The 11,992-nt window shown below is 39.6% G+C and overlaps 1 protein-coding gene across 1 annotated transcript; it reads left to right on the top strand.

Moving 5' to 3' along the window:
• The first annotated feature begins 2,178 nt into the window (after nt 1–2,178).
• On the top strand, nt 2,179–4,827 carry LOC131996948 (uncharacterized). Its single transcript, XM_059367151.1, has one exon. The coding sequence runs from the start codon at nt 2,179–2,181 to the stop codon at nt 4,825–4,827; it is 2,649 nt and encodes an 882-aa protein (XP_059223134.1).
• Nucleotides 4,828–11,992: the final 7,165 nt, after the last annotated feature.

Genomic DNA, 11,992 nt, shown 5'->3' with positions numbered 1-11,992 from the left:
GTGTATGTTTCTATTTCTTTCCAAAACGGCAACGAGGAATTTGCGGTCATATTCTGTGCCTAAAATTCACCAACAATTCGTCTTTCAGAGGGCCTAACTACACCATCCTAGGATTAATTCCAACCTTCAATACAGTCCACCATACCGAATTTGTTCATGGTCCTTCGAACCGGATCAGGCAATCCCCGAAAGCGATTAATATTGAAGACCGTGATTCCAATGCCACCACTTCAAAGCTGCAGGTACGTTTGCATACAAGTTTTTGTAAAGTTCCAAATGTTAGGCAGTAAAATTATGAAATAGAACAAGTTGTTAATTAGCGTGCATTCGCTATAAGTTAGACACAGAAACCGATTTAAGGTTATGGATTCATTGCCATCAGATCGTACGTGGAAAACAACAACTAATATGAGTGAATAACCAGAGCATAGCCCGTCAATATTTCTACCGTCATTCCGAACTGTGTCCGTTGGGAAACAACATAAGACTATTTGTCGCAGGAATCTCCGTCATCATCTTATGCTTAGGTACAAGAATATTTCCATTGCGTTTCATTCCCATTGACTCCCACTCCAATCGCGAAACTGCAAGTTAAAGCGTACATGTGAAATTTATGCTAGAGAAGAATTTCATTTCTTTCCTACAATCATTTGCTTTTCGCATGTTCAAGTGATCAAATTTTGGCACAAGGCGCAGAATTGTTGAAGTGTTATTTCTAACTGTACGTTAAATCAATTTTTTTATGAGGAAGAAATATGACCGTGAAGGCTGGTGCCTGAAGTTTTATTGTATAGTGCATGTGCAGTAAGAAGGATCAATGATGTCACTAGTGGGATTATAGAGAAGACTACAAGAGGAGCCACGCCATAATTTTTAGTGATTGTTATCAGGTATGTTGTTCTTCAGTTCCAAATTTGATACAATATGATGAAAAGTGATATTTTTTTAAATGATATGCATGCATTTTGAATTCGTATTGAGATAAAGTGCTTGTAAACACTAATAAAGTGTATGAACTGGTTTCATCATAAAACTCAGACGAGAATATTTTCAGTGCGAATTTTCATTATTTTTTTATTTGAAATCTTATATTAATCGAAGATAAAGTATCTTTGCTGTGAATTTTAACGCAGACGGACAAGTGTTTTCATTCGCCATTGATTTACTGTTTCAGAAATTCTACTGGTAACAACAAGTGTATACCCTCTAAAATAATTTCTATTCTGCGAGTTAGCCTTCTTTGACACTCATAGGCAAAGCATTACTTTTTTTTGGCTGTGCTTCTGTCACCGCCTATTCTTTTGCTTAGTTACACATGAACGCATGCTACACATAAAAGCAACGTGCTTTACAAATTATATCTTTCCCCCTCGCCATTTCTGAATTTTGCCCTATTGTCATTTCAAGTTTTTTGTTGGGTGCTCTCTTTGATATTTCGCCCTGTTGAGAGTGATATTCTTAATGCTCTTCGCCTTAAGGCAATTTTGTTTCTATTTTTTTCGTACTCTCTCTTTGTATTTCGCTGAGAGTTATGTTATTCATTGCGCCTTAAGATTATGTTCCAGTTTTCGTTCACTCTCTTCAGTTCTGCTCCTACCAATGAGAGCGCATTTTATATTTCCACTTATTTTATAACAAGCATTACATTTTCCAGTCTGTTACATTCTTCTTGAGAATAGTTGAGAGTTTAACATTTGTGGACTGCGGGGAATTTACTTGCTATTAATGGTTTTAGTGCCGATTCCACTTGTTTCAACCTCTCTTCAGCTCACAGCAGTACCATTTTTTTTGCTATTAATCCGCCTGGTCATCTGCATTCGAGAAGATACAATCTGTGGATTAGATTTATTTACGTTGCATCCATGGGATACATTTGTATATATTACATGGCATATTTATAACTGATGTTTTCATTAAGTTTATAAAGTTTTCGTTTACACTGCTATATAATTGATATTTTTCCAATTTTAATTTTAAGGAGAGAAGAGACAAATGAAGTAAATATATAAGTAAATATATACATACATATATTGATATTAATTTCTGCTTGAATTCCTCTCGCCTTTTATGTATCTCTGGTTTCTACGATCGACGATCAGATTGTGTTATTGGTTCTCCGACTGGCTTCATTATTTAATTTGATTGATACTTTATTTTCGAGACTACTCTCTTCCTACAATGACTTCCCTTTCCAATTTTATTTTGATTTCTGATGCGTTGATAGAGTTCAATGCAGATATTTGTGGCGAGACCCTATCCTCTTCAACAGTTCACTCTTTGGAGGTACACAAAGAGGAGTTAAGAAATCTATGGCTACGTGTTAGGCCAGTTTATGAGTCCAGTATGAGCGAGGTCTCAAGATCTGACGAAAATGCAAAGGTTGATATTGAGACGTTGAAAGCTCGATACCAGACTGCATACCAGACATATGTTTCCAGTATTTCTAGGATCTGCGAGCAGATTGAGCTCAAGAGGGCAATTTCGACAGCATCTTCCGCTCCAGTGGTGCAGAATTCCGACATAGGTCTCCATTCTAACGTTCATTTACCCCCTTGCGACATTGAGGCATTCTCCGGTGATTATTCCAGTTGGCCGTCATTTCGTGATTTATTCACCGCTCTTTATGTTCGGAATGCACGATTGTCTTCCGTGGAGAAGTTGTTTCACCTTAATAATAAGACTCGCGGTGAAGCACTGGAAATTGTTCGAAAGGCTCCACTTACGAATGAGGGGTTTGATGTCGCATGGGGGGCTTTACGAGCAAGATTTGAGAATAAGAGGCTGCTTATAAATACCCAGCTAAGGATTCTCTTTAGTCTTGAAAACGCTTCTGTCGAATCCAGTGATTCTATTAAGAGACTTCGAAGCGCCATTAATGGGGTTATATCTGCATTGAGGCTGTATGACGTTGATATTTCAAGTTGGGATCCTGTATTTGTGTATCATTGCAGCACGAGACTCTCAGAGACTACACTGTCACTGTGGGAACATTCGTTGCAGGATAAGAGGGAGATCCCCTCTTGGAATGAACTTGATTCATTTTTGACCAGCCGCTTTCAGACTTTAGAGACAGTATCCGATTTTAATAGGTCATTACCGTCCGCTAGTTCGAATGATAAGCCCAAGAATCAGGCCAAGAGTAACATTCCGAAACGTGTGGGCTCATATCAGAATAGTTTGGCTCCTCCAGTTTGCAAGCTTTGCCCAGATGAACGTCACACTATTCGATTGTGTCCACGCTTTATTTCTATGAATTATTCTGGTCGATTGTCGTGTATAAAAAAGTACAAATTGTGCTTAAATTGCTTCTCGAAGGCTCATGGGGTTAGGGATTGCAAGAGTGCTTATAACTGTGGTGAGTGTCAGAGAAGACACAACACTCTTCTTCATAGAGATGTGCCTGAGCCGGTCCAAAATGCCCCTCCAGCCGAGGATCCCACCGTGGGGGACAATACATTGCAGGTTCAGTCTTGTGCCGCGACTCGCATTAACATGGTTCTCTTGGGAACGGTGGTAGTTAATATTGTCTATAATGACGAGATTTTCCCTGCACGGGCCTTGATAGATTCGGGTTCCGAGGCATCCTTCATCTCTGAGAAATTTTTTAATCAATTACGGTTACCCTCTAAATTCGCTTCCACCAAGATATTTGGTTTGAATGGGACTACTTCGGCTCAATCCAAAAGAATGTGTTCGTTGACCATCGGATCTCGATTTGATGCCGAGGTAGTCATTGAGGCAACGGCCATAGTTATTCCACATCTCACATCGGCTTTGCCCACTTTTGGTGTTGAACGGGGAATATTTTCATCACTTCCCGATTTGCGACTTGCTGACCCGGAGTTTTACAAGACCTCACATATAGATATGTTACTGGGTGCTGACTTGATTCCGTTTATCATGCTGGGTGGAGTTCGGCGTAACGTATGCGATTCACTTATAGCTCAGGAGACGGTGTTCGGATGGATTTTGACTGGCCCGGTCAAGTTGTCTCCGATTAGCTCTTTTAACGCCCGTGTCTCCTTTTTCAATGGGGCTTCCTTGGATAGGCAGATATCTAGGTTTTGGGAGGTGGAAGACCTTCCCAGACATAGAGAGATGAGTCCAGACGATTTCATATGCGAAGAGAATTACAAGAATACGACTAGAAGGGACTCCTCCGGACGTTATATTGTATCTCTTCCATTCAGAGAGGGGTTCCCCCACTCCCTTGGCTTGGGACACTCCCGAAAGTTGGCGGTAGCCCAGTTTCTTCGGAGTGAGAAGCGTCTTCTTGGAACGCCCGATGCGTCTACGAAGATCCGAGTAGTGTTTAACGCTTCAAGCCCGACTAGCAATGGACGAAGCTTGAATGACGTTTTGCTCAGTGGGCCATCCTTGCAGCTCGATTTGACCCTGTTACTCCTACAGTGGCGTTTCTTCCGCTATGCTTTTAACTGTGACATCGAAAAGATGTACCGCCAAATTCTGGTGGATAATGAACACACACGCTTTCATAGGATTGTCTTTCGTGACTCGCCCTTGAATGCCATTAGAGAATACGAATTGAAGACAGTCACGTTTGGGGTCAATTGTGCTCCATATCTTGCGATACGCACGCTCCTGCAATTGGCTGAAGATGTGGGTGAGATCTATCCTATAGCCAGCCACATTTTGAGGACATGCATGTATGTCGATGACGTTTTGGCTGGCGCTCACGATATTGAGGAGGCTATGGAGGCTCAACGTCAACTGATAGGGGCACTTGAATCCGCAAAATTCTCCCTAAGAAAATGGACTTCGAATTCCGCTACCTTCCTACGAAACATTCCGAAGGAGCATCTTTGAACGGAGACTTTCTTCAACTCGAGGATAGAAGCACTGCGAAGACTTTGGGAGTGCGCTGGAATGCCAAGTCCGATTCTTTTTATTTTTCCGTTGAGAGATTGAGTATTCCTTCCCATCCCACTAAACGGCAGGTCCTTTCGGAAATATCGAAGCTTTTCGACCCTGCGGGGTGGTTGTGTCCCTTTATTGTTTTGGCCAAGTTACTAATGCGGGACATTTGGGTTTCAGGAATTGACTGGGACGATAAGTCGTCCCCTTCACTTCTCGCGAAATGGCAGGACTTTTCCAATAATTATCCAAGTATAGAGCAGATTGTGATTCCACGTTGGATAGACTATTCTCCGGAGTTTGATGTCCAAATTCATGGGTTTTCCGACGCTTCCGAGAAAGCGTATGCCGCTGTGGTTTACATTCGTGTTGAATCACCATCCGGTGTGGTAACGACACATCTTCTGACGGCAAAATCTCGTGTATCTCCTCTCAAGACATTGTCGATTCCTAGATTGGAGCTTTGTGGGGCCGTTCTACTCGCTGAGACAATTTCTTCACTTGCAGGTCATATTCCAATTCAAGACTTTAAAGTCTTCTGCTGGACTGATTCGATGATAGTCCTTGCCTGGCTCAAGAAGCCGGCATTTCATTGGAAGACTTTTATTGCCAACCGAGTTTCGAAAATTTCTGAGCTTGTAAGTGTAGAGTATTGGTCTCATGTTGAATCCGGACAAAACCCAGCGGATATCGCCTCCCGCGGTTCAATCCCTTTGGATCTAATTCCCTCAGATTTATGGTGGTTTGGGCCTCCATGGTTAGTGACCTCGGCTAGTCTGTGGCCTCTTGAGTCTACTTTTTCCATAGACGAAGACATGCTGGAGGCAAAGGCTGTCGCATGTAACTTTTCTTATTTTCAAGACTACGATGACTTATTAGCGAGATTTTCTTCATTTCATCGAGCTTTGAGAGTATTTACTTATGTATTTCGTTTTATATGCCGTACCAGGAGACAGACAACCTTTCAATCCGAACAGCTGGCTTTAGATTCTCGTGAGGTTAAACTTACACAAAACAAACTTATTTTGCTTTCTCAAAAGCTGGTATATCCGGAGGAATACAGATGCTTATCAAGAAAGGAAGTCATTAAAACGTCCAGTTCTCTATCCAACCTCAATCCATTTTTGGACACAAATGGCGTTTTAAGAGTTTGTGGTCGTCTTTCAAATTCGGGGAGTCTTTCTTATAACGAAAGATATCCTATCATCCTCCCATATAGTTGCACATTCTCTCGGTTATTACTGAAGTTTATTCATACCATTACTTTACACGGGCCGAATAGTTTAATGCTTCGTACGCTAAGGCTTTGTTTTTGGGTTCCTAGAGCAAAGAACCTCATTAAGACAGTAATTCATCAGTGCAAGATTTGCGCGATTTCCAAACAAAAATTGCAGGAGCAGTTAATGGCCGCACTTCCTCCTGAAAGGACAACCTTTTCACGTCCATTCACTTATACGGGCCTCGATTTCGCGGGACCGTTTGATATTAAGACTTATACTTGCAGATCCTGCATAATAACAAAAGGTTATGTTTGTGTGTTCGTGTGCTTCTCCACACGAGCTATTCATTTAGAAGCCACGAGCACTCTGTCCACCCCTGCCTTTTTGGCAAGTTTCCATAGATTCGTATCTCGTCGAGGTTGTCCACGATCACTATACTCTGACAACGGCAAAACATTTATTGGTGCCTCTAGAGAGTTAGCGAGGAATTTTCTGCAAGAGTCCCGAAGGTCTATATTATACCAATTTGCTCACCAGGAAATCGTTTGGCATTTTATTCCTCCCGGATCCCCACATATGGGTGGATTATGGGAAGCGGGAGTTAAGAGCTTCAAAGCCCATTTCCGAAAAATGGCTGGAAGTCACAAATATACTTACGAGGAGTTTTCCACTATTTTATCCAGAATAGAGGCTTGTTTGAATTCAAGACCCATCTCGCCAATGTCTGAAGATCCGAATGACCTATTGGCTCTCACTCCTGGTCATTTTTTAGTTGGAGGACCAATCCTATCCATTGCTGAAAACTCTGAATCCGAAACCAACTTATCCATTTTAAACCGTTGGCGTCGAGTAAAGGCAATTTCCCAGCAATTCAGCACTCGTTGGAAACATGAGTACTTAAAAGAGCTCCACAAAAGACAAAAATGGCAAAACCCCCAAAAGAATATTGACGTAGGTGCTCTGGTTGTTATTAGGGACGAAGCTCTGGCTCCTACCGAATGGAGATTAGGACGAGTCTCAAAGATTTACAAAGGCAAAGATGGTTTAGTCCGGGTGGCAGATGTTATCACTCAAAGGGGTACTATTACGCGGCCTTTGGTAAAACTTGTTCTACTTCCTTAATTACCCTATATTTTACATTCATGACCTTTCGCGTATCACATCATGTATTCATATTTCAGAATGCCGTCTACGAAAAAAAGATTAACAGAACCCACAAAAGATCGAATAATTGATAATAATTTTTTATGTCGCGTATGTAAAGGAAAGCATGCTCTTCGAGACTGTCGCAATTTTTTAAGTAAACCGGTTGATGGGCGAATGCGTTTGGTTTTACTTCACGGTTACTGTCCCAATTGTTTGGCCCATAAGCATTCTGCAGGCTCTTGTTTTACCAAAAAGGGCTGCAAAACCTGCGGAAGTAATCATCATACATTACTTCATATAAACGGTGAGCAAAGATCTCCGAAAGCCAGTAAGATTAAAGGAAGATCTGCTAATAAGAAAAATGATACCAGCAAGTCAGTCATTCCAAAGTCAGTTTCCATAACTTCAATAACGACACCAAATGGGGTTGCACTTTTCCCAACGACTGTGGTTACTGTTCAAGCCGAAGCAAACCAGACCCACGTAAGAGCTGTACTGGACACCTGTAGCTCCGTAAGCAAAATTTCTATGTCATTGGTAGAGGAATTGAAACTACCCACTATAAAATTTGGAAATGACACTATCTGTTCGGTTGTTATTCGATCTCGAAAATCTCCTTACGTTACTATTGAGGCAACCATGGAAGTCAACAATCGGATGTCTTTGAAGATCCCAGCCAGAGAAGTGAATTCTGCGATTAGGACTAGGCTGAATAACATTGTATTGGCAGACCCAAATTTTTTTAAGCCTAGCTCAGTGGCTATTGTCTTTGGGGCAGATTTATATTCAAAAATTGTTTTACCTGGATTGATTCCAAGCCATGATGGCTTACCAGTAGCAATGAACACTATCTTCGGGTGGGTTTTATCTGGGTCGTGCAATACCTCTGATGCATCATAATTTTTGTCTTTCTGTTACGAAATCGGCAAAGCCAATTTACACAATCTTGCTCCAAACCGAAATAAGATAGTTTCTCGATTTTTTAGAATCTTAAGACTTTATCACTACAATTTGGAACTAATTGTATGCAAACGTATCACATATTTTATAATTTGAATTAAATAGAATAAGAATTGTACTACATATGAATTTCTTAGATTAACTTTAAAATGAATTCCTTAAAAAAAAAAAAAAATTTTGCAATCCTTGCAAAGTGGGCCGGAAATGTTTATGTCAGAATGTTAACGCCATCTGCATGTGAAATGGTGTTATCAACATTTTGACCCGTTTATCTATAAAATAGAAGTTAGCTGCAATTCTTGAAATGTCAAGAATCTTTTCCGAAACAAGCATATCCAAGGCTTTAAATAAGATTGGATGCGCAATTAACTTCTTCTTGTTATCCCAACCTTCGATGAACTAACTCTGTTCGTTTAGACTAAGCTCTATAAATCCGTCCACCAAAGCAGTTTTGTTATTTATTGGTAAGAAAACATAAAATCCAAATAAAAGTATATTTGCTATTTCTGCAAATTTATTCCAATTGTGTATGTTTCTATTTCTTTCCAAAACGGCAACGAGGAATTTGCGGTCATATTCTGTGCCTAAAATTCACCAACAATTCGTCTTTCAGAGGGCCTAACTACACCATCCTAGGATTAATTCCAACCTTCAATACAGTCCACCATACCGAATTTGTTCAGCAGCTATATTCAAATCTCGACCGATCTGGGCCGTATTGAACAGGGATGTCGTGAAGCCTAAAACAAATCGCTATACTAAATTTCAGCATAATCAAACAATAAATGCGCCTATTATGGGCCCAAGGCCTTACATGGAGAGATCGGTCTATATGTCATCTATATCCAAATCTAGACCGATCTAGGCCAAATTAAACAAGGATGTTGAGAAGCCTAACATAACTCACTGTCCCAAAATTTCAGCGAAATCGGACAGTAAATGCGCCTATTGTGGGCCCAAAACCAAAAATTGAGGGGTCTACATGGCAGATATATCTAAATCTGGACCGATCCGATGTAGCCCATCTTGGAACTTAACCTGTCTTTGAATAAAAAAAAGAATTTATTCAAAGTTTCATGTCATTATTTCTATTTTCAAAGACTGATAGAGACTCATGATAGGAAGCGAAGATGGGTCTGACCAGACCAATTTTGAATTTTACGGCTTCCCTGCAATTCATTGAGCATTTTTATGAAAAGGGATCTTAATGTATAAGTGAAGTGAAGGGTTCTAAGTAAATTTAAAAAGAAAAATTGTAAAATTTTGAATTATTTTGGAAATTATATGATAATGAAATGAATACCCACGGATTCGAGCAGACATGGTCTGGCTGGGCCATACATTTTGCAAATTCTGGTTGATTTACAGACAGATGACCAGATTTACAACAATTATTTAAATTTTTTACCTTAAAAAGTTGCCTTAATTTGAAAATATATATGTTCGTTGAAGTTAATATTTTATTTTCATTTATTTTTGTTTTTTCACCCACTACCATAGGATGGTGGAAGTCACATTAGCGGCCGAACGAGTAAAGGTGGAGTTATTAGGTTGCCCAAAAAGTAATTGGGTAATATAGTAGTAATAAAGTCGGCGTTGACAAATTTTTTCAACGGCTTGTGACTCTGTAATTGCATTAGAAAAAAAGTGCGCGAAATTTTGTTTACATTTGTTCGTTTGGCGTCATTTTTAATATGGGTACCACATGTATTGAAAGAAATTCATTTAACAAACCGAATCAACGCTTGTGTTATGCACCTTAAACGCAATGAATTCGATCCGTTTTTAAAAAGGAATCATAACTGGAGATGAAAAAAGGATAGTTAACAACAACGTTAGTTGAAAACGATCATGGTCCAAGCATGTTGAACCAGCTCAACCCACTTCAAAGGCTGATATCCACCAAAAGAAGGTTATGCTGTCTGTTTGGTGGGATTGGAAGGGTGTGGTATATATTGAGCTGCTTCCAAGGAACCAAACTATTAATTCGGGTGTTTACTGTCAACAATTGGACAAATTGAATACAGCCATCAAGGAGAAGCGACCAGAATTGGTCAATCGTAAAGGTGTCATATTCCACCAGGACAACGCTAGACCGCACACATCTTTGGTCACTCGCCAAAAACTGAGTGAGCTTGGCTGGGAACTTTTGATGCATCCACCATATAGCCCTGTCCTTGCACCATCAGACTACCATTTGTTTCGATCTTTACAGAACTCCTTAAATGGTAAAACTTTCGGCAATGAGGAGGCTATAAAATCGCACTATGCTCAGTTTTTTGCAGATAAAGGCCAGAAGTTCTATGAGCGTGGAATACTAAATTTGCCAGGAAGATGACAAAAGGTTATCGAACAAAATGGCAATTATATATTTGATTAAAGTTCATTCTAAGTTTCATTAAAAATGCTTTTACTTTCTTTTAAAAAATCCGCAATTACTTTTTAGGCAACCCAATACATACCTCGCGCAGCACTTATTGTGCGTGTTACACTACAAATGTACGCAAGCATCTGACGGAATAAGTTAATCAACTCTCAACTTTAAACGCGTTTCAGGGCACAAAACATATGATTTGAATACGTTTAATTTTCAAAAATTGTGTTGCAGTCCGTGAATTAGAGGAATGCGTTTACTAAAATCATATTAAACTACGTCATTGCAAACTTCCATTGAAATTAACTTTGGAAATGATATAAATAAGCTGATTTTGCACAGCAAAAGCAGCATGTATATAACTCAACCTGAAAACACATTAGGTTACTCAATACGCATGAGTGCTACGCGTAGTACTCCACCTTAATGATATCCGATTGAAATTTTCCACAAGGGACTTCTTGTTGATGTATGTCGTTGGGGATTGCCATATCGGTTCAGATTTAAGCTTTGTCGGTTCAGATTTGGACATAGCCCCAGATAAACCGATCTCCCAATTTGACTTCTTGAGTCTCTAGAAGCCGCCGTTGTTGTCCGATTTGGCTGAAATTTTTGTTATTTTGGGACTTCTAATATTCCGTGGCAAGTGCGGCCCAAATCAGTCATTTACCAGATATAGATCCCATATGAACTGATCTCCCAATTTGTCATCTTAAGACCTTGGAAGCCGAAGAATTCTGTTGTTTTCTTAACTATATCTCCATAATTTTTTTTTGCTTGTCCTTAATTATCGTTTAAAACAATTAAAATTTAAAAAAATATGTAAATATTAAACCCTTTTGGAACAAAAATAAAATTTCAAAAAATCCATTAACATTTTATAGCTCTTATAAAGTTGTGGTCTGACCAGACCACGTCCGCTCAACAATGTAGAAAAAAAGTTCGCCCATCCTAGGGTTAAACAGACAGCCGAACCGAGGAACGGATATGGCTAGATAGTCTTAGATTTTTAGGACGATCAAGTATATATATATACTTTATAAGGTCGGAAAAGGATATTTCGATGTGTTGCAAACGGAATGACAAAACGAATATACCCCCATCCTTCGGTGGTGGGTATAACAATAGGGTAACATGAATGTGCATTAATACATACCTCATTTAAATTCTAACACATTCCACATTTTTAGGCCCGTTTCGCATGTATAGACTCTTCTAGACTCTTCTCTTCCAATATATTTTATAGAGGTTTATGAAGCGATAAAAAATATTTTTCACTTTCTAGATGCTTTGTTTTGCCAAAGTTATTTTCGTCTAGCCACGCAAACAGTTGTCTTCTCTTGAATTACATCAGGAGTGTACAAAATGAAAATATGATTGTGTGGGAGAGAATCAAGACATTTGCACTTCTATTCGC

This window comes from Stomoxys calcitrans, chromosome 4 (assembly GCF_963082655.1).
Source record: "Stomoxys calcitrans chromosome 4, idStoCalc2.1, whole genome shotgun sequence".
Classification (NCBI taxonomy): domain Eukaryota; kingdom Metazoa; phylum Arthropoda; class Insecta; order Diptera; family Muscidae; genus Stomoxys; species Stomoxys calcitrans.
Note: the sequence above shows the minus strand (reverse complement) of the source record. Positions and strands in the feature narration are given on the sequence as shown.